Consider the following 24,152-nt stretch of genomic DNA (forward strand, 5'->3'; position numbering starts at 1 on the left):
GAAAAATTAGAGAAAGGAAAACGATTATGGATTTAAAAAAAATACTCAAATCTAAATATGTGTGCAAGGAGGAGGATTTCAACCCGGTATCCCCCCCTCCTTGCATAAGCCGCTGATTATACTATATCATTTTGATTGTGAGGCACCTGTATGTAAAATCTGAACAGTTATGGTTACTTACAGGATATTCAATATTTATCCATTTACTGAAGTAAAATATACACACATGATGAGTAAGTATTCATAAATATAAAATTAGATAAAAATTTATTTATCTATTTAAAAAATCAGGATGTATCAACAGGATTGGCTACAGCATTTGTCAAAAACGTCAGATACCAGATTATCCAAAATTGCTTTCAATTACAAATCCCTGGTCAACAGGACATACAAAGACCTAGATCATCTAGAATTTCATGAGAAGAGACCATAATAAGCCTAAATCAAAAATGTCGATAAGAAAAAGAAAGTTAAATTTGCATTAAAATGCTTAATGTATCATTTTCACTGTGAACCACTGTAAATAAGATAAAATTTAGTGGCAAGGTGAAAATAAAGCGATACAGTTATAGCGGAATAATTCACTTTCTTCAGGTAAAAATTACAAGTGAACGTATATCTTAATTTTACGGCTGTTCCCCTTCATCATATTGTTATCAATTTAATATGCTTTTATTGAAATCGTTGATACACTGCAGACATGTATCACTTATATGGCTAAATTATATAAATGTTGCTTTGAGAGACAAATATTTACATGATAATTATAATATATAAATAATATTTAAATATACATTTTCAAGTATTTAATATGAAATGTTTCATAACGTACAAAAAGGAAGTACAAACATAACAAAAGTATTAACAAAGTGACTATTTTGTTTAAACACAGTTCGGTTTCAATACAGAAAGACTAGTGGTAGTCATCAGCAGGTTGCTTAACCCAGAAGCCATGAGGTGCAAAGTGATCATGATGTCCATGCGAGGTGGGACCACGGTACACCTTAATCTGCACTCTTCCATAGTGTCCTAACAACACACACAAAAAAATATGGATGTTATGTAGGCTGCACATCTAATCACACTTCTTACTGGCAAACTTAAAACTGATACACACCATGACCTGTGGCAGCAGTTTGGAGGTCATTAACTGGAAGCACAGCTCGTGGGGCAAAGGCAGACTCTTCGACTTGCTGGTCTCCAACCAAAGGTATTAGCTGAAGTGTGCGTGGGTATGGAACAGCGGCACTCAGGGCCATGCAGAATACTGCTGCCACCAGGCACCAACTTAACTGCAACGTTAATATATATATATATATATATATATATATATATATATATATATATATATACAACCTTTGGTTTTATATGGCTAATAACTATCACTGTAAATTTGTTAAATTGCAATTATTTTTTTTTTTTATTTTTATCACGTAAGATAGATAGTTTCAATCTTTGAAATATCATGCACTGGTATATCATACTCCCGTGCAGGAATTAAAATGACATAAACATGAACAAATAAAATACATTCCAAATAATAATGCAAAATTGGAATAAAAATATTGAATTTACAACTCCTTGTCTTCTCTAGAACATAATTTTACTGACTGTAAAATTATGAAATACAAAAAATGTTTTCTAAAACTCCATTTTATTTTCTTGCTGCTCTCCTCAAGCAGTTTCTTAAGAAGTTCCTCTTCTGGGACCAGGTGTAAATTCAGGACAAAGTGTTTCACAAGATTCTAATTTTATTACAAAACACATTTTCTGGGAAAGTTACTATTCAACCACTCACTGTTCTTAGCTAAAACTTTCCTAAGGGTTAGATTACTTTCAGTTCAATTTTTTAAACACTCTATATAAATTGTTATTAATATTACTTACAATGACGCAGTACAGTTCAATAAATTTAATTTCTTTAGTATGTAGTCAAGAACTTGTTCCTTCCTTTCAGAAAAATCTTTGTCCTCACCTGACATGCATAGCTCCCTCAGCATAATCTGCGCCCCTAAACTTGAAAATAAATACATATCCAAAAGTGACGAAAAGATGCAGCTATATTTTCTGTCGCTATCCCTGTAACATTACAGTACTTCAAAGTCAAGCCTAATAATAATCTATGGGAGTTGGGCTGTAATTATTCCACTTTCTGTTAAACAAACTGAAACATCTGTCTCAAGACTGTAAAACTTCATTTTAACATTATTGAGGGGAGGAGGGGGAACTCACTCGCACGAGGTTCGAACCTGCTCCCTTCCACGTGACAAGCAGAGAGTTGAGCCGTCCAAGTTACCGAGACGAGACGAAAGACCACTTTTCTGACTCGTATGTAGGTCTGCTCACTAATGTTTTTGTGTGAATCGCACTATGAAACAACCTTTAAGAATCAGCCCATTACTTTTTTATGGTATTATACATAACAGTTGGCAATGGTACATGACTTCAATTGGTTGGTACGCACTATTATGACACAGTCCCCAAACAACGAACTGTAAAGTACGGAATAATTTTAATTAGCACAGTGTTAACACATTCATTTCCTTTTGGGTGAGCATATATAGTGAATAGTCTTTGAAAGGTAATGGTAGTGGCGGTATTGGTATATTGACCATTATTATGGTTCGGAAGATGATAGTAATAATTACGATGTGGTGATAATGGTGATGATAATGTGTTGATAACAAAATGATGATGATGTGGTAATGATATTTTCACTAGTTATGATTGTAATAATGGTGATTATTATTATTATTACTTACTTACTGGCTTTTAAAAACTTTATTATTATTATTATTATTATTATTATTATTATTATTATTATTATTATTATTATTTACTTACTGGCTTTTAAGAACTTTATTATTATTATTATTATTAAATTATTATTATTATTATTATTATTATTATTATTATTATTATTATTATTATTATTATTATTATTATTATTATTATTATTGTGATGAAGATTCTAAACTTGTTATCTTAGGGTAGACGAGAACTGTAATAGTCTTTGCAAATAGAAGTTAGTCTATGTAGTAGATAGAACCTTTTCATTTTGAGATTATAATGACATTCCACCAAAGTTTTAGATTAGGCTTACCACTTGAGCCATGATGAATCTTGATCTGCTTGTAGGACTGATACCACACTGTCAGGCATGCTTACTTTATATACTTGCCAGACATTTACCTCTACCAGAAGGGGATGGTACAGGAAGGAATACGAGGGCAAAGAGGAAAAAGTTCTTCACTAGTCTGTGACAGTTGCAGAGTGATATTGACAAAACACGCAAAATAAAACGTCAGCAATGATTTTCTGTTACTCCTAATATAATTGCTTGTATTTCATTTTAAACTATTTACTTCCCATTGTAGAAAGTGAAACTGATACAGAGACTGTGCAGCAATAAAAACGTTAACAGGTATTGGTGAAAGTAAGATCAATGAACTGTATTACTTTTTAATAGAGCACGGAAAAAAAATATGTTCTGGTAGAAGAAACAAGTGGATTGTGACACGGATGGATGAACAATGTGAACCAAACTCTATTAATGCTCACAAGCTGCACAACCGCAGTTCTCCATTTTTATATAATGTGTTACATTTTGTAAAAAAAATTGTTCACTTGATGTGGAAGAGAATAAAAATGTTTGCACTTCGATAAATTTTGTATTAAGTGATAATTATTTCTTTCACATGTTTATTAAGTTAGTTATGTAATTGTAGGTTATAAAGCAGTAAGATATTAATGATAATTCTGAACAAGATGTTGCCTAACAACATACCAGCCATAGACTAAATTTGTAATGGTTAGAATAAACGTGCATTTAAATTTGATTAGATTTGTTCCGCATATTTATCACTTTATATTTCATACTTCGAATTCAAGAGTTAGCACATGCAAAAACAAGATCAATAACATTTATGTATTACATAAAAAGATAAGACAGGAAAAAGTTTATTTCAGATTGTAGTAAGAACCAAGCTCCTCAGGATTTAGAATAACACAGATCTAGTGTAAAATATCCTTCTTTCATTGTTAATCACTATTGATTAGTTGGGGTTCGGTTTCCTTTTATTATTATAAATCTGTATACTTTTATAGGTTTGGTTTTATAGCACAGAACAGCCCTTGGCACACTGGCACGCTAGAATAAAAATAGTAAAGGTTGTTGTAGCAAAAATTGGAGAAGTAAAAGTGAAAGAATGTTTTGCCTTAAGAAAGCAAATGAACTCTGAAAAAATATTTGCATATTGTTTTCTGCATAAAGAAGCATTTGTTTCAAAGTCACTACTTCCTGAGTTTGCAAAAGTATTGCAGCAATTGATAAAAATGGTTAATTACATAAAAGGCCACCAGCAAGTCATAAAAATGGTTAATTACATAAAAGGCCACCAAAAAGAAGATTATTTTCATATCTTCGTTCTGCAATGGATTCTAAATACACTCAGCTCCTTATTTATACTTCGGCAGTTTTCACTAAACATTCCTTGAATCTTTTCTATTCAGAGTCAACTTATTGAGTCTCATCCTTTGGAACTTAGCTTTTAATTGCTTCACTAAATTCCTACTGTTTACCCTTTACGAGCTTCCATATTTTGATTTTCTTTTCTCGATTCTGAAATTGTTTGCCAACTCCAGTCATATTTCTAAAATCTGCCACTAATAAGTGATGATCACCACTTAAACTTTCACTCGGAATTATTTTAACATCTTTTATATTTATCCTTATTAGATTAGATCAGATCTTTATTAATCGATAGAATTTCAAGCATTCATGGCATCATCAGTACACAAGAAAAATGACATAATATAAAATATAATACGAATAAACTTAATTCAAAATAAGCTTAACATTGCAAAACTACAATTCCTTTAATTATACATTGAAAGTGGAAAAGAGTACGGTATGGATTACACAAGGTAATATTATTACAATTAGGGTTGTTAACCCTCCTGTATTTCCTGGGATCCCCCATATTTGCCCCTAATTTTTAACAGTCTCCCAGCTCCCGTATTATTCTTCTTTTCAAGCAATTTTCTCCCTTATTTCTGCATAATGTAAAATTTTTTATTCTAAACATTTGATTTTGCCGTGAATTATGATTGTTTATATGATGAGTTTAGTTGTTCAAAAGATGCATTGAAATGTGCAGCTTTTATAGAACGTAATTTTTGCCAAGAATGGATTTTAATGCTCACCCATCTAAAATCAAATCGTGTTAATGTTATAAATTTGGAAAAACTGGCTAGTTTTGTTCTAATCATACAAAGTAGTAATGCTCATAAAAAAAAGGGGTGTTTCATCTCATGAACAATAATAATTGGACGGATGTTCGAAACATGAGCACGACGACATTTAATCAAATCAAAACTGAAAACTGCAGTCGAATTAAACTATTACACGAGACAAAATCTGTCTCAAAATACTCTTAATTTGAGCCCAGCTGCCGAAGTATAGAATAAAGTTGTTTTTAGTAACTGAACCGAATAATTTGTCTATTTTCTATGTGAAATTTTGTCGATTCCTTAGTCTCCCGTACTTTCTTCAAAAAGAGTTGGCAATCCTAATTACAATACAATTTAGCATAAAAAAAAAACAAAGTCATTCCTAATTATACAAGCTCGATCTTCCACTCTCCAGATGTGTGTGGCACTGTTCCTTCCAGTCTCTGTTTCATTTTCCCAGTCTTGACTTCAACTCTGGCTTACCTGGAACATAAAATTATCAAGAGCAAGGAGAGAATGTTGATTACTAAAATTTTAAATTTAGATATGCGTTTGTGCAAAATGGCATATGTGTTAATACAACATTCTCTACCTCTTTTTTTAATTTTCCCATGTTAAGTTCTTTGATATTTTGTGGAAGTTTATTTCTGCTTCTATGTGATACATTGTTGAGACTTCTGGTAAACCAGTGGTAATTTAAATGTATGTTTTGGAATGTTCTGGTCTCATACTCATGATAGGTTGAATTTGTTTTAAAGGAATAAATGATGAAGGATGAATAAAGCACACTATTTCTAAAATATATATGAGGCATGCAGTTCCAAAACCCTCTAAATCTATTCAAGCAAATTTTTCAGGAAATGGAGGGGGGGACTTTTACTACTTTTGTTTTTATTCTGAGAAGACTAGGTATTTAGAGGATATTGGAAAAGTAACTATTTTTCACTATATGTAAAGCTCTTTGGAACATTATAGATATATGGGTCAATAAGAGATAAAAAAAAAACATTTTGCTGAAAAAGTGGATTTAGAGGGTTTTGGAACTGTACGCCTCATGCGCAGGCCACAGGTAAGAGTTTTAGTTCCCTGAAAATGTTTATACTTTCAGTCCGAATAGGAACTTGCTAAATTATTTTAAGTATTCTTTTCTGTAATTTGAATATTTGTGTCAATTTTGATGAAGATCAAGTAATAATACCATATGATATTGAATGAACATATCCAAAGCAGACTGATATTAAAAGTTCCATTGCTGATATCTTCACAAGGCGACTCAGCCTCTCAGACGTTGTATATGCTTTTCCCATGTCAGACTAGAATCTATCCATATACCTAAAAATTTAGTGCATTCTACTTCCTTAATTATGATATTATTAAGTACTATATGAAACTGATCAGATGGATACTGATTAAATGACATATAGACAATTATATATCTTATATTATAAGATGCCACAAGATAATGTACTAGGGAGGATAGAAAAGTAATGCACAACAATTTCTTTATGGTAGAGTGTAAGAGAAGGCCCTACGGCCTTAACTCTGCCAGTATAAATAAAGAATTATTATTATTATTATTACTATTTTGGTTGGAGTTCAGAGTTGGCAGAGTTGACAAATAGTTTGAATCTTGTGCTAGAGACAGCAATGGCTCGATTAGGTGTCACCCTGGCAGAATGAGTGGTAACTACTGAATAAAGATGGAACGTGTGCTAGCATCGCCTACTTGTGAAGGGCAGCGAGGTGTAGTCCATTTTTCCTGAGCTAAACAAAAAATGTCCGAGTGGATCCACAGGGAAATGTTGGAGGAGTATGGTGCTGATTGTCTGGACCGTAGTAACATCTCCAGATGGTGCAGGTTCTTTAAAGAGGACCGAGTAAATCTTACCGACGAAGCAAGTTCCGGCTGACCAGTGACTGCTGTAACATCACTCAATGTCAGAGGCACTGAGGTGGCAGTCACTCACCCTTTAGCCCAGACCTCACACCGTCTGAGTTTCACCTCTTCGGACCGATGAAAAAATTCGTTGGAGGCCAAAACTTTGGTTAGAATGAAGAAGTGAAATCAGTTGTGCACAGGTGGTTATATGCCCAAAAAATGGAGCTTTATGAACGAAGTGTACTGAATCTGGTGTCACGATGGGGGAATGTGTCGAGAGACTTGGTTCCTGTGTTGAAAAATAGGTAAAACCTGTAGCTTTTTTTTTGCATTATTTCGTTTTGCTTACCTATTAAATATGTTGCCACAAAAAGTTGTTGTGCATTACTTTTCGATCCTCTTTCGTATTATTGTCCAATGTTCACCATCCCAAGAATATTGTGGTAATTTGTGGCTTATTAAAAAAAAAAAAAAACTAGTAACAATTTTCCACTCATTTCTTAAACACATACCTCTTCATACCCATCTCTGTATCTATCCACATGGACCTTTAAATCTTCCATTATAGGCCTACATATATTTTGTTCTGATAAAACACTGTCCAGTTTACTGAAAAATTCTCCCTTTTCTTCATCTGTACATTCTACTTGAGGTGCATAAATTTGTGTAATATTTATCTCTTTTCATTGATTAAGATTTCAATTTTCAAAATTATTCCATCTAGATATTTCACATCTACAGTAAATACACTTTTTTGTCCATCCATATGACACTATAATTGTTGCGCCATCCTTATTTCAAATTGATCTCCAGACCAATATATTTAATATTCTTTGCTGAACTTACTTCCACGTGCTATTTTCCTTTGTTTTGCATACCATACATAAAAAATTTGAATTTTTCTATTTTCCATTATATTAAATAGTTGAACTCTTCTTTTACTGTTAATTTGTATTAATATTTAAAACTATCATTTTCCTTTTACATAGTCAGTCCGTTTTCCAGTAATGACACGCTTTCCAAGGCCTGTCTGTTTCCTGAAAACAATTTAATTCTCTATCACCAGCTTGCTAGACCTGACATGACTTCATTGGAGTCCCTTTAGTTCCTCATTTTCAGGGTTCTTGTTAGGCCTTCTCAGATACCTTGGAGGTACATAGCCCCACTTCACATTTCCCTACTCGAGTATCCACCTCCCACGACCTGGATGCAGAAACAGACTTTGGCACTTCGTGGCTTCCAATGGGAGGAGATATCAACTAACAAAGTATGGCATGATAGATACATACGGAGGCAAATCTGTCATCGACCCTCTACATGAAGGGGACATGATGATAGGATGATGTAAATAATCAAGAGACAGTATCTACAGCTGATAGTTTTGCACATTTCTCTCTTTCAATTTCTTTAGCTTATTTCATTTTTTCATTTCATTGATTGTATTCCATAGATCTTACAATAGTACTGAAGTTTTAACATGTGGAACAAGTCAAAATTTTACATTACAATTTTTTGGCGAAATGTAGTGAGATGAGGCAAAGGATTCGCCACAGATTACCTGGTATTTGCCTTATGGTAGGGGAAAACCTCGGAAAAACCCAACCCGGTAATCAGACCAAATGGGGATGAAGTGAGGTGAGGCCGAGGACTCACCATAGACCATGCGGCATCCGCCCCACGGCTGGGGAAAGCCTCGGAAGAAACCAACTAATCAGACCAAACGGGGGACCCAACCCAAGCCTGAGCGCAGCTAAGGGATCAGCAGGCCAAACAAACCCTCTGCTTCCCATCCCAGAAAAATTTTTTACAATAAATTCATTAAAAAATATTATTTCCATTTCTGTATTATGAACAATGGTGCTTCCTCAATAGATATAAGGATTAATAATGACAGTCTTTCTTGTCCTTACGTTGACCTACTTATGTTTTATTCGAGTGCATAGAATGAATACACTTTGGAACATGTAGCCAGAATAGTCAATCTAATAACATTTAAAAAGCTCAGGCATAGTCGAACATATTTTTCCCACTAGCAGACCTTTGCTAGACCCACTGAACCTATGTATAGGAGTACAGAAAGAGGAGAGGAGTGAAGTCTTGTGCTGCTACAAAAATCTTCATGAAGCTCACATAGCAAGAACAAAACCTTTGCACATTGCGCCAAATGAACAGCATCCCTGCTACAGTTTTATTTTCAACAAATTATTGTATTTTTAATATGTTTAATTTATTACAACAATTTAAATTGAAGTACAAAAATTAATTCTAATGCAGAAAATTGTATGGAGCCTAGTGAATACAATATTAACTATTAAAGATGCAGCCATATCATAGCATTAAGTAACAAAGATGTGAAATAATGCATGAAAACCATGTGTTTGCTTAAAAAGAATATAATGAAATGAATTCACCTAAAATTACGTACAAAAACGAAACATTATAGTTTTAATTATTTACAAAAGAAAACATTTCCACGAATCATGTTTACAGTCATCCCTTTTCACTTAACATCTCTCCAGTCTGTATGTACAAAATATTCAAACACTTCACAGATGCAACCTTTCGTCCTGTTTCACTTCCCAAGCATGTTCATGCATTTCCAGTCATGATATTCTTCACGGTATTGTCAAAATTCCTGGAATAGTAAAAGCAATAAAATTATAATGCTATTAGCAAGGCCATATTTAAGTATGTGAAAATGTATGGACACAGAAAATCGAAATTTAGAGAGAAAGAGATTTTACCTAAATTAAGTATTATGATTTACAGCAGGGAAGTAGTGAGGGCCACAAAAGGGCTGGTGTTATTATCATGAAAATTAATCACATGTATGTGGAACAAAAGTATATTATGAATTACCTATCTTAAAAAGGTAATTACAACTTTAGTAAGACTAACAAAGTAACAATATACTAATGTTTACATGGAATATTGTTAGAGATATAGCAAACACATTTAATAAACACTACTCAAACTCTCACAGATTACATCCCAATATCAAAAAAACTGACAAATTTATCAAAAGAGAATTACATAAAAATAATAAAAACAATATTACTAGTACAAAACCTGAAATATTTAATCAAAATTTTACTTACAAAGAATTAACTATAGCTATACAAAATTTAAAAACCAAGAAATCTCCTGGCCCCGACAACATTCATTCCGAATTTTTTAAACATCTGGGGGAAAAAGCCAAGTCTGTACTTTTATCCATTTTCAATTTATCATGGAACACCTCAATTCCTGCAGCTTGGAAAAAAGCAATCATTGTACCAATTCACAAAAAAGAGAAACCTGCTCATGATGTTAATTGTTATCGACCAATAGCACTATTAAGCATGATAGCAAAAACCATGGAGTCCATGATCTCCAACAGATTAACCTGGTATTTAGAATCCCAAAATCTTTTATCACCAAGACAAGCTGGTTTTCGACAACTACACTCTACCAATGAACAAGTCATACGCCTTGGCCAAGAAATAAAAGACAGTTTTAACAAGAAAGATGATACCTTGGCAATATTTATTGACTTTCAGTTAGCATATGACTCTGTTTGGAGAAATTAATTATTATTAAAACTCCAGAAATTAGGTATCTCCAGCAATATGTTCAGATGGATATCAGAATTCCTTAGTCAAAGACTCATTGCCACTAAATTCAATAACACCCTTTCTAGTTACAGACAAACATATCGAGGTCTACCTCAAGGCGCTGTCCTCAGCACAATTTTATTCAATATTTATATAAATGACACCCTCCCTATTAGAGGAATCAAACATGAAAACAGCACTATTTGCAGATGATATAGTTTTGTGGACTTACGGATCTTACAGACATAGAGACAAAATTCAAAATTCTGCTCTTAAAGCTCTAAATCAACTACATGAATGGAATACATCAAATTTGATGACACTCAATTTAAGCAAAAGTAACTACCAAATATTTTCACTTGGTAAAAAAGAAAGAGAATTCAATATCCAATACAATGGCCAACACCTTCCTAGGACTTATGAATCCAAATATCTTGGAGTTATTTTCGATAGTAAGTTAACATGGAGCAACCATTTGAAATACATTTCTGAAAAAGCTCGTAAAAGATTCTCCCTTCTAAAAAGACTAGCAGGAAAGAAATGGGGATGCTCTAGGAATACTTTGAACACTACATACAAAATGTTTATACAGCCAGTGCTGACATACTGCGGAGAAATTTTAATTACTTCACCTTTTATAAACGACATAGATATGTTCAAAACCAAGCTCTCAGACTCATTACTGGTGGAATCAAAACAACTCCAATAGATTCTATGAGATTCCTCACTAATATTAACAGCATCAAAATGACAATAGAAGAAAAAGCACTGATTCAATATGAAAAACTTATCAGATTATCAGGAAACAATTGGCATTCATACAGTCCTCTCTGTAGATTGAAAACTCAAAAAAGTTTCATATCCATTGTTCAAGAATTAAAACAGAAAATCAATATCCCGAATTTAAAAGAAAACTTACAAATTAAACCAAACCCTTTAACTCTATTAAATATAGAATATAATCTAAATTTAACAGAAGAAATAGTGAAATCAGAAGTAAACACTGAAATATTGAAACAATTGTCTTTAGAGACAATTAATATTAGGTACCCTCCACAAAAGTGGCTTCATTTATACACCGACGGATCCTTGATCTCCAGAGAACAAGGTGCCAGTGCAGGTGTTACGTGCTGTCTCTTCTCACTTTATAGATCTCTTGGATATGGAACAACAAGTTTTGATGGTAAAATCATTGCTATAAGTGAATGTCTCAGGAATCTTCTATGCCACATCAATAAATTTAGGAATGCAGTTATATTGTCAGACTCTAAAGCAGCTATTCTGTCAATCGTCTCTAAACACACACCTTCATCTCAAACAGCAGAAATAACTAAAATGCTCTCTCAATTAATATCACTCAATAAAAGAATTGCATTCCAATGGATACCATCCCATTGTGGAATCCTGGGAAACGAGAATGCGGATGCTTTAGCAAAGAAGGGCAGCACTGCTACTTACAGACCTGTTACTAAATCTACGTATTACTCTGTGAAGAGATTATTAAATCTACATACTTAGACTTCAACAAACAAAATTTGATAACTCAATCCCAAGGGAAAAAATGGAACTCTCTGCATCAAAATCCACAGTTAATTCCCGATTTACCACGAAAATCGTCTGTAGCTGCATTTAGATTGGCAACAGGCCATGATTGTTTGGCCTAACACCTGCATAGAATTGGAATATATCAGTCCCCTAACTGCCCATTGTGTAACTCAAACCAAGAAATGGAATCGGAACACCTCAAAATCTGTGCTTCAGTGGCTGGTCATGATAATATCTTTGAAAAATATTGGAGTGCAAGAGGTCAAATGACTTTATTGCCTGGCATTAGAAAACAACAACAACAACAACAACATGGAATATTGTACAATTTCCCTTTTCAGTAATATTCAATATTCTTATTCATTGCAGGAATATGAATGAAAGTAAAATTTTGGGATTAAATTATTTGACATCTTTGCAAAAATGTTTGTGCGAGATCGTGCGTATTTGCTTGGTTTCCGCACAAAACCAATCCGCGGTAAGTCTAAAATTCCACATTCAGTATTCCCAACCTAACACACATAACAATTTCCCTCTTCTTACCGCTTAAGTGACATATTGATTTTACTGCTTTAGGCTTCTAACATATTATTTTTAGAGACATTCAATATAGTAATAATTATAAATTGGAAACTTACCACTGCAATTTCACCTAAATTGCACTGTTAATTATTTGTAAAAATTAAGTAAACTCTACAACTCCACTAAAGTTACTGGATTCGTGATGCAAGTAAAATTAAGGAAGCCATGAAAAAATCAACAAGATCCCAGATGCCGATGTTATTACTGCAATATGTTATATAAATAATATTGTTAAAATATTAAAAGGAAAAATAAATCATTACATAACCTTACCGTTTGTTTTAAGTTCGCATTTATGGACTGGGGAAAAAAAAAAAGACAGACATATATCATGGCTTGCTGGAGTATAGTAAACACAGAAAACATTTTAAAGCAACAATGTTGAAGATAGATATTTTTGTTTTACAAATTTGCCGTCATTGAACAGAAACCAAGATGGAGATTTCATTGCAACTAATTAGAAATTCCTCTTTCAGGTATGTAATAAACGATCTTCGCACAAAATAATGTACGATACACGAGCGGTATGTTTTCTTTCAATTCTCGGAAATTAAAAAAGCTCAAGTACGTTTCGCTTTTTCAAACTTTTCCTTGAACATGAAAACTTCAACATACCGCTCTTGTAATGCATATTACTATTTTTTAACAATACAATTAAAATTTGTATGAATTTTTGTCATAATAAATTCATTATAAAACAATGAAGAAATGAAAGGTTTGTTGGGTGTATAAATATTGATGAATGAGCAAATGATTCACTGAGAAAGTAAACATACTTACTTCGAAACAATAGGATCTCCAGGAATGTAGAAAGGATTGCATACAACATCTGTGTAAATGGTGTGTAGCTTTCGAAACATCTGCAAACAAAGTATTTTAAGTTATTCACATGTACATTAGAAAACTGCAAAATAAAATTTTTCTGTGAACACTCATGATAACTTTTAATAATAGTAAGACAGATTAGGATGAAATTTATCGTGGTCCAATAGTAAAACTGAATAATATGCAATTAAAAAATATTTTGAAGTTAAAGTATTGATAAAAAAGTAAAAATGTTATGTTATCCTTCGTAATAAAAAAACAAATGATGATGAATTTAATAGAAGTTACACAAGAATATTTATATGCTAAGTATTTTGATGTTACCTCATGTTTTGCTTGAGAATACTTACAGTCCTAACTTCATTGTCACGAAGTAATGTGTTCGATGATTCTACTACTATGATGAACTTGATTTTGGTATTTGTTACATAACCAAATCTGCATCACATTAAGGAAAGTAGTGCAATATAAAAATAATAAATGTCTGAAAACAATGTGAATATAATATTACTAAAGCCATCAGCTAGTATTTATTCTTCAGAATAAATTTACAAATAATGTCAGACTACCTTAATCAATACTACTGTCCACTGCTGTGGAGTAATGGTTAGAATCCTTGACAATGAAACAAGTGGGCTTCGGTTCAAATTCTGGTTGGGACAAATTACCTGGATGAGGTTTTTTCCGGGGTTTTCCCTCAGCCCAATAAAGGCTGGATCACAATAAACTGAGAACAGAAAAATTGCTAAAATACATATATTTAAATGTGACCATTCATAAGTAATGAGAAGCTTACCGGAGCCTGAAAAAGGGAACATGAAAGCACAGTCTAATATATAGTCACGAAGCTCAATATGTAGTAAATATGCATCCATAGATAGTTGCTAACCACTAGGATCACTAATATCGCCTCATTACAGAGTAGGCTCTGAGGATGGTGTCGAATAGCACCGAAACAGCTGTAAGCCGCACATGCTTACATAATTAACACGAATAAGATCGCCATTTAATCAATTATTCATTACAGACAATGCGAAATAGTACCGGCACAGTCTATTGTTCCTAGCACCCTCACAACTCAAGCTTCGTGACTGTATATATAGACTGTGATGAAAGTTAGCGAACTTTTAACTTTGCCATTCTCGTTTCTGATCACAGCCTACTAGATTCATTCTGTTGTCATCAAAAAACTATTTGGTCGTATATTTTGTAGCAAGGAATCTGTGACATAATATCTTCTTCACCCAGAAATTCACAGTAGAATCACTCTCAATGTATGCTACGTGTACATGTGACCAGACTAACACGTGAATTAAATTCTTAAATATTCTGTACCATAAATTTTGAAGTTGGTTAACCCAGCGAATGCTGGTTAACCTGTGTTCAAGTTGGCTGGCTTGTACTCATGAGAGAACACCATTGGTCAATTATACACATATAACATTACAATGCATAGTATCCATTTACATATAATTATTGATATATATATATATATCAATATGCATAGCCATTTTCGTTCTCGGTTTATTGTGAATAAAAAATCTTCACGTTCACGTTCTCTACTTCCCTTTCTCATTCTGGTCCTGTTCCTGGTTTACTGTGGACCAGCCCTAAGAGCAAATGCTGGGTAATTTTCGACGCTGCACCCTGGACTCATCTCGCTAACATTATCACCTTCATCTCACTCAGATTCTAGATAACAAGAGTAGGCCTTAGTTGATAAAGTGTACTAAAATAACCAACTAAAAGAAATACTGCTATGTATTAATTTTTGTTATTATTTGTGTAGAGACATTGTTCATGGTATAAGAATAGATGAACATACAAAGATAGATGTTAAGTTGAAGAGTAATTATTAGAATGCATTTATCAGATTATCAGCTCACTTTTAATGTTTTCATTCTTCTATCCTTCTCTGTCTGCACAGTAAGGTAGTAAGGCAAATTAGAATAATAAGTCTCAAGGTATTTAATTGCAGTAGATTGATACTAATGCGAACAGCAGTTGTGTCATCCTCTGTAATACTCCTACTTTTATCACTTTTACACGACCTTTAGTTCCACAGGAAGTTTGCTACTTCCAAATCACTAAGTACAATACAGAAAATACGTAGTTAAAGCACTTTCCAGTATAGCTGACTTTGAATGCTGAGATATAATAGTAATAATAATAATAATAATAATAATAATAATAATAATAATAATAATTACAACAACAACAACAACAACAATAATGTCCACACCTGCGGAATAACAGTTAGTGAGTCTGACCGCGAAACCAGGTGGCCCGGGTTCGAATCCCGGTCATGGCAAATTACCTGGTTGAGGTTTTTTCCGGGGTTTTTCCTCAACCCAATATGAGCAAATGCTGGGTAACTATGGTGCTGGACCCTGTACTCATTTCACCGGCATTATCACCTCCATCTCATTCAGATGCTAAAAACCTGAGATGTTGATACAGCATCGTAAAATAACCTACTAAAATAAAAATAAACAACAATAATAATACTTAGCACGACAGCCTATGGATGGACAAAGCCGACTGCTGGCCTTACATCCACGTGTTTCAGCAGAGGCGAAGATCATCCAACCAGAACAAGGGTAATGTGTGATCAGTACGATGATTTTCGCATCCATTATAGTTCATTTTGCTACTCACTGTAGCTCCCAAAATTGCATGAGAAAAATGTTTTCCCCCTTGAGGACTAAACTAGTACACATTCCATTTTGCTAGTCCAAAGCATGACACCTTAGATCAAGATTATAATTAAATAGGCTATGTGCTCACAACACTCATTTCCTTATATTTATCCCAATGAGATAAGTCCATGCTAATTTGTACATGTGAGTCATGTTATATTTTTTAGCTCTCAAATCTTGTCTGAAAAGTTTTCGACTGTAGGCAATTATCTGATATACGATCTGAACCAAACATTCTTTGGAGGTAAATGGTTTATAAGGATTCACTGAACATTATTCATGTTAAAAGATAAAGAAAATCGTTTCAAATGGCTCCCATTAAATCTAATTTTATATGATTCACCCCCCCCCAAATAATCGCACTTCAACTTCCAAAAGGAAAAATGTTGGATCTACTTGTAACACTAATTTGTCGTTTATATATCGAATATGAACAACATTCATTAAGTATGGGGGGAGTACAGGAATCAAAGTATAAAGGATTCTGGAAATGTGATATTTTCATGAAAATTTCAAAACTGACATTTTTCAGTATCAATAAAAGGATACATTTTATGCTCTTCTGTAGAATACAATAAACCAAGATATAACTCCCTGACATCACCACTTGTTTTACCCACAGATGATAATTTTTCTTCAACAACGTCAAGTGAAGTATGGACTTTGTAGTGAAACTGAAGCTCCAAGTCTGGATTTAAACATGATATATATTTTGGAGAATTCTGGGGAGGGAAAAAATATTAGTATGTTATTATACAATTCATATAATGTGAAGAAAAGAACATACAACTCTCTTAAATTCTAATACAAAAAATATCCAGCACAGGAGATATGCAACATGAAAATATTTAGTATGAACCTATTTTACAGATATGGCAGTTTTGAACAACTGCTGAGATTGTAAAAATGAGATACACAGAGACTTGTTCTAGTAGTCGATAGCATTTCATTTATGTGAGTGTGTGTAAAAATTCTTGTTATCTTTATGTTTTATATGAAAATATTTATTTTAAGCAATTTGGACATATCGTTGGCTTGGAAGAAGGCTGTCACAACTCAAAAAGTCACCATTTCTTATTTTTTCATAAATTTTAACTGTCAAAGACATAAATTTCTATGTGGAAAACTGTCGCAAATTAAACTCTTTTACTTTCTACAAAAAATAAAATAATTATACTCTAATAATGAAAGCTTTGCCTTTAATTCACCTAAAATGATCTCCCAATTATTGGGGAAAGACCGTCATAATTAGACATAGGATTTATATGCAAATGCATATTTAGTTTGTTTTTACTTATGATATGGAATTAACTTTTGCAATATGTTTCATGTTCTTCTGTTTCTAACTTATATATGAAGTTTTATAGTGCATATAATTGCATATTTCCGAAGTTGCTGCATATATTTAATCATTTTTCCATGTATCGAGCATATAGGCCTAATACATGTACGGTATTTTTTTTAAATTAATATTTAAATATATTAGTGACAAGATAACAAAGTCCTTACTATGGAGGCATCCATAAGGATGCCTCTCCGAGTGCTACTGACAAAAATCACGTGATGTTACTGGGTAATAACATTCCTATTTACAGTTGAAAACAGGACTATTTGCGAGCCCTATCCAGAGTTAATGCTTACAAAGAAAAATTTACAGACCTCCCATTACTTCCAGAGCTAATACTTACCCACTGGGATATGTGGGTTGAAGCTGCTCTCTCTATTCAGATAATTTCAATGCAGTTAAAGAATTCGTTGGTGCGCTAAATGTAACTGAAGCTTTGTCAATTCAACGTTCACAGAATATTTTAACAGTGGATATTTCCAAAGGGACTTGACTGTAAGTAATCCAGGGATATTTCAAAGTTTGTCTTTACATGAATCTTTATCAATCCTCAAAGAGGTTCAGAGTAAACTTCAGAGTGCTCCTTTAAAGTATGCAGAAAAATTAAGTATTAAAATTGCGCGCTGTTTTAGAAGAAATCCTGACATTAAAGTTTTATGTTGTGTGGATAAATATTTTCAAGGTGAAAACGTTGTGCTTCCAGAAGAAAATTCCCCAGAGCTTTCAAATTCTGCTCAGTGACATCTGAAGACGTGGAAACGATCTTCTCAGCATATAAACCTGTGTTAAGTGATAAATGTCATAAACTTACCCCTGAGCATTTGGAGAAAATAATCACTGTGTAGGCTACTGCAAATCAAATTACAACGACCAGAATGATGTCTAAGGAAGAATGTGTATTGTAAATACCAAAATGCAAAGGGCCTAAACCTAAAATTAAAATTTTTAGTGCATGTTTAGACAAACTTATTTAGAAACTACTTCTGAGGAAACAAATAAGAATGTACAAACAAATTATATACATTTGGACTTAATAGATATAGATATTATTGTTGGCTCTCTTAAACACAAGAAAGTACCGGTATGTAGAGATGGAATTCCAGCAGAACTCATAAAATATGGCAGCATCAAATTGTTTAAATATTACAACTTTTTTTATAGATGTTTAAATGGGAAACTAGTGAATTAAATACTATTATAGTCACAATCATGCCATGGTATGAAAGAAAAATTTCACAACCTCGAGCGGGAATCGAACCTGCGACTTCCTAGTCTCCGGTCAGGCGCTCTACCACTGAGCTATCGAGTTCGTCTCACGCCAAAGGCTCGGAATTATCCTTTCATACTGGCGACTCTGTTATAGAGTACTGTCCATAGCGTCTGATCTTAGTCAGCACTGCTTATGGCTGGAAAGAAACTTTACAAATGTAATCTTCATCTTACGATGTTTGGGTGACGTATATACGTCCGTTGATGTGACATATTAATGAATTAAATACTATTATAGTCACAATCATGCCATGGTATATACGTCACCCAAACATCGTAAGATGAAGATTACATTTGTAAAGTTCCTTTCCAGCCATAAGCAGTGCTGACTAAGATCAGACGCTATGGACAGTACTCTATAACAGAGTCGCCAGTATGAAAGGATAATTCCCAGCCTTCGGCGTGAGACGAACTCGATAGCTCAGTGGTAGAGCAGGTTCGATTCCCGCTCGAGGTTGTGAAATTTTTCTTTCATACCATGGCATGATTGTGACTATAATAGTATTTAATTCATTAATATGTCACATCAACGGACGTATATACGTCACCCAAACATCGTAAGGGAAACTAGTACCAAATGCAAGGAAAATCGGTTTTCTTTCAGCCATACAAAAAGGGGAACTGAAATGAATGTAAAAACTTTAAGTAGAGGAATTACTGTAACAAGCATTTTCAGTCGTATGTATGGAAAGATATTAAAGTACTTATAGAACAAGAATTTAAATCTCTACAAACAGAAGAACAAGCGGGTTCTGGGCAGGACAATCAATTATGGATCATATTTTTAGTGTAAGACAACTGATTGAAAAAAGAATAACTTTCCAACAACTTCTACACCGATTGTTTGTAGAGTTAGAAAAGGCGTATGATTGTGTGCCATGGAATAAATTATGGGAATCGTTAAAACAATACAAAATAAGCGATAAAATACATATGATGATATACAAAAATTAAAATTCAAAAGATTTCAGGCTTACAACAGGGATGTCCCTTACCACCAATTTTATTCAAAAGATATACACAAAATGCTTTGACAGTCTGGAAAAAGAAATGCTCATAATTACTAACAGAAGATATAATTACTTATTCACTACTTTTATCAGATATAGTCTGCACACCTATAACTTGCTGGCCGCTTGTAGCGCTACTGTTGCGCCAGATGTCAAACGTTCACGCACTTTGTATGTGCTTGTATTTTATACGTATGGAGTTGCGTGAATGTTATTTTAGCCTATGTTTTAACTGCAACTGTATGGGGAACTTGGTATGAATTTTAGTGTTTTGCCATTCATAAATTATTGTTATTCTTGATCAAACATATAGAACTTTTGAAATAGAACTAGAAGAAATCACGCCAAACAGCCAATGTAATATAACAAACAACAATTGAGAGTTGTAATATTAGCTTTCTATTAGTAACTAGACATACCACATTTAACTTTAGTGTGGAACTATTAATAAGCAATACTTACATCCTTTCCAATAACAGCAACACACACCGCCATAATGCTGGCCCTCAGTGTCACCAACAGTGCGATGTTATTCCCTGTTAAACAGCTGCTTGAAAACCACCACCACACGATTTTTTTTTTTTCGTCCTTTGTGTTGAAAATATTATATGGAAAACGGAAGTGAAAATTAAATTTATCCGGGTCCTTTATCCGTCCTATATGAATATATAATGTACCGGTAGTTTAAAGAAAAAATAATGTCTTCAGATTCAAAGGATGATGGAAACAACATCGAAGCTGGTCTATCAGGTAACAAACATAAAAATGTATAGGCCTAATGTTAACACAGTGGTGAAGTCTTTGTATAGAGTATTTATTAAAGTAACTTAACAGTATATCAGTAAAAATAGTGCACAAAAAAGTTTCAAGGGAACTTATTGGGTCTGTTGGTCATCTGGATGTGGTATATTCTATAGTATAGAAACCTCTATTTATTTGTCTATGATAGAAACCCTCCGTGATTATAAACAGGTATAATTTCGTAACGGTGTACACTACGAACTTTATACTACTATAGTGTCATAAGAAAAGAAGATTGAAAGCATTCCTGTTTTGAATATTGCGGCATGAATAATAGATAACAGCATAAGCGAACAGAAACTGTTAATATGGATTTAATTTACTCGGGTATGCCAGTCTATTATATTTGCATTGTATAGTTCTGATCACATATATAAAAGATTGATCATCCCTATGTTAAGATCGGTAGCACTTTGAAGAGAACAGCCGCCAGGATCGCCACTCGTCCGCCGTAAACGAACAAGGAATAGCAGTACAGTCGTTAATGCAATTCAAATGGGAGTTATGACGTGACTCCTTATGTAACAACTAGATGGCAGCATAGTAAACGTGACAAAAGTTGTTACCGTCAAAGGCTGAGCAATCTGTTATATATGTGATCTGGGTTTGCAGCAAATGTACGTAACCATCTTAACAAACAACTGGCAGGAAGGTGGATTGGGGGCACTGGAGACCAAGGCAGTGTCTTCTGCAAGCAGCCATCGAGGTCCCCCGACTTCAATGTCTAACTTTTTATGAGATTAAAGAAATTTCATCTATGTACCTCCACTGCTTCAGAATCTGCAAGAGCTGCAACATCATTTCTTTGGTGCCACTGAGTGCATTCCAGTAGATATGTTGGAGCCAACGAGTTGGATTGGAGCGCATGTTGCGTGAGTGGGAATATCGCCTTGATGTTTCCTGTGTGACATGCGGGGCGCACATTAAGTGTTTGTGAGGTATGCACTGTACAATTTTTGAGTTCCTTTTTTGTTGTCACAATTTTCATGTGTATACGACTACCGAGGAGGCGATATACCCGTTTATAATCACAAAGTTCTGTGGACCTATGATCTAGGTGTGGACCCATAGTTTTGTTGGTATGATTGAATGTTTATTACGGCGCGAGCAGTGAGCTCACTGGGCGCGAGTGAAGACTTGTGAAGACCTAGGTCCTAGATCATATATCTTGATCTAGCCATGGGTATAAACTCTGTACCCACATCTCTAGCGGAATTTTGATAGCTATGTAGCGAATTTTGTGTTTTTGGTGTTGGGCATTCTGGAACTCACACGAATGTAGTGTGCAGCGCTTCATACAGTATTGAGAAATTAATTGTTTGTTGGTTAAATCGAAATGGTCCTAATTTTGAAAGATATAACAATTATTTGTTGTGCAAGTGACATACTAATAATCTGATATTTATTTGTGTTACAGATTGAAATAAGGAATATATTATTGTGGCAGCGTACTATGTTTATTGTAACAAGTTATATGACAGTTATAGGTTAGAAGGAACAATGGCAGAAGGTAGTGAAGTGTCAGCAGTTCCTCATTTAAAATCTAAACATTCAATACACAAATCATTTGTTCGTTTTTTCAACAACACCGATCGAAAAGTGGACGTCATTTGGATAAATTATGAAGGACACCATGTAAAATATAAGACTCTTCTTCCAGGTGAATTTTTGGATGCAAATACTTTTGCCACTCATCCATGGTTGTTCATTGATTCTCAAACACAAGATAAACTTGTTGTAAAATCGGAGGAAGTTTTCCGTCCTGAGCCGTGGTATAAACAATATCAACACTTATGTAGGGAGGAACTCCCGCTTAGGGCAGAACGAATTCATGTGCATATTACAATTCCATTATACACACTTCGGCAGAGGGCATTGCAGGTAGTAAGAAACTGTCTCTCACAGCCAGAAGATGCCTTCAAATTAGAATTGCCAAATTCATTACAAAGAGAACTAGCAAAATTGGTGAAAGAAAGCAAGAATCGAAGCTTTGCCAGTCATTAATTCTGGAATGCAAAGTTCAACTGTGATAATTGTGTTGCGTTACAGAGAAATGCGAAATACATGGCCCAGTATGATGACAACTTTAAGGCGTTGCAAATCTGTATATGAACATTGACTGTGTAAACGTAATGATGATGTGATTTTCAGAATTTATTTCGGCCCTTCTTCCCCTTGTGGGGCTCGATATTTGCTTTACTAAAAAATATTGTGACTTGCAAGAATACTTTAATAAGTTACTGCAAACATGTTACAACTCTTTCCAAGTATTCGGTGCCCTTTAGACGTCAGAAATAAAATACATTAATTATATTCCTACATTATGAAAACCATTATATTTATAGGCTAGTTATAATAGTTATAGTTTTATAGGTATATATTCACTGCGCATGCGCCGTACATGGGAAAATTGAAGCAGACGAACAGATGCAATGCAGCCAACACAGTAGTTCTTCGTAGCAGCACAAGGCTGTTAGTACTGCTTGTGTAAATCAGTGCATAATAAGAAAATTTTCTCTGGATAAAAGAACTATGCAAATGAAGTAATAATTAGTATTTTACCGTGCACCAAAATAATAAAAATCGAGTGTTTATATTTTTACCAGGCTTTGGGTTCTCCCGCTACACTTGGCTGCAATGCAACATATCAAGTGTGGCACTTGCCAACAACATTCAGAAACTGGCACATGCGCAATGCTGTACCTCAGGATTTAGAAAAAATTTGTCGGGCTCCACTTGAGAAAGACATTGTTTGAAATATATATATTCACTGGCAAAATAGCGATACGGTGAAATATTACAAAATTTCAGTACCGGTATATTATTTTGAAAATTGTTTCAATAGGAATATTAGAACAATACATTTAAGTTACAATGATTGGCAGTGTCAATGCTGAGTTTTGTGTGTATTGCACAAGAGTGACAATAAAATTATCGTAACTTGTTGCATGGTGAATGGAAACAGTCATTGTCAATCTTTCTATCAATTTATAGTTTGGCAAACCGCAAGAAAAGGAAACCCATTTTGTAGTAAAATAACAGATATTCCCTCCTCTGGCATTCACCACAGCTGTCATCTTCCTCGGCAAAGAGTGAATAACAGCAGTCTTTTCTTCCTGAGTGAAGATCAGCCATGGTTTCAGGTACACATTTCCTTACTCACCTTCCAAGCATGTCTCAGACGTGCTCTATCAGGTTCAGGTCTGTGCTTCTTGCAGGCCACCTAATGTTCTGAATACCAACGTCATCCAGATATTTGGAAACATTATGAGCTACGTGCAAATAAACAATGCTGTGCATCAAAGGAAAATCGTCACCAATGGATCAAAAGGAACCACGTGTTCTTCCAGTATCTCTTCAAAATATTGCTCA

General features: G+C 34.0%; 2 protein-coding genes across 2 annotated transcripts; both read right to left on the bottom strand.

Moving 5' to 3' along the window:
• Nucleotides 1-248: 248 nt before the first annotated feature.
• LOC138696009 (uncharacterized) lies at nt 249-8,645 on the bottom strand. Its single transcript, XM_069820476.1, has 3 exons — nt 3,104-8,645; nt 1,118-1,292; nt 249-1,029 (listed from the first exon to the last, which is right to left on the bottom strand). Exons 1-3 carry the CDS (start codon nt 3,113-3,115, stop codon nt 914-916), a joined length of 303 nt encoding a protein of 100 aa, XP_069676577.1. The 5' UTR covers nt 3,116-8,645; the 3' UTR covers nt 249-913.
• An 843-nt stretch (nt 8,646-9,488) lies between these two features.
• LOC138696008 (trafficking protein particle complex subunit 2-like protein) lies at nt 9,489-20,600 on the bottom strand. Its single transcript, XM_069820475.1, has 5 exons — nt 20,442-20,600; nt 16,905-17,077; nt 14,007-14,094; nt 13,612-13,691; nt 9,489-9,746 (listed from the first exon to the last, which is right to left on the bottom strand). Exons 1-5 carry the CDS (start codon nt 20,472-20,474, stop codon nt 9,701-9,703), a joined length of 420 nt encoding a protein of 139 aa, XP_069676576.1. The 5' UTR covers nt 20,475-20,600; the 3' UTR covers nt 9,489-9,700.
• Between the last annotated feature and the right edge of the window lie 3,552 nt (nt 20,601-24,152).

This window comes from Periplaneta americana, chromosome 3 (genome assembly GCF_040183065.1).
Source record: "Periplaneta americana isolate PAMFEO1 chromosome 3, P.americana_PAMFEO1_priV1, whole genome shotgun sequence".
Lineage (NCBI taxonomy): Eukaryota > Metazoa > Arthropoda > Insecta > Blattodea > Blattidae > Periplaneta > Periplaneta americana.

Excerpts from the sequence above, each read along its gene's own strand:
- LOC138696009 (XM_069820476.1), bottom strand. Across the intron at positions 1,030-1,117 it reads AACTGCTGCCACAGGTCATG|GACACTATGGAAGAGTGCAG; the intron begins GTGTGTATCAGT and ends GTGTGTTGTTAG.
- LOC138696008 (XM_069820475.1), bottom strand. The coding sequence starts at position 20,474 with ATGGCGGTGTGTGTTGCTGTTATTGGAAAGGAT. Across the intron at positions 17,078-20,441 it reads TTGCTGTTATTGGAAAGGAT|AATTCTCCAAAATATATATC; the intron begins GTAAGTATTGCT and ends TTCCCTCCCCAG. Across the intron at positions 13,692-14,006 it reads GTGACAATGAAGTTAGGACT|ATGTTTCGAAAGCTACACAC; the intron begins GTAAGTATTCTC and ends CTTTGTTTGCAG.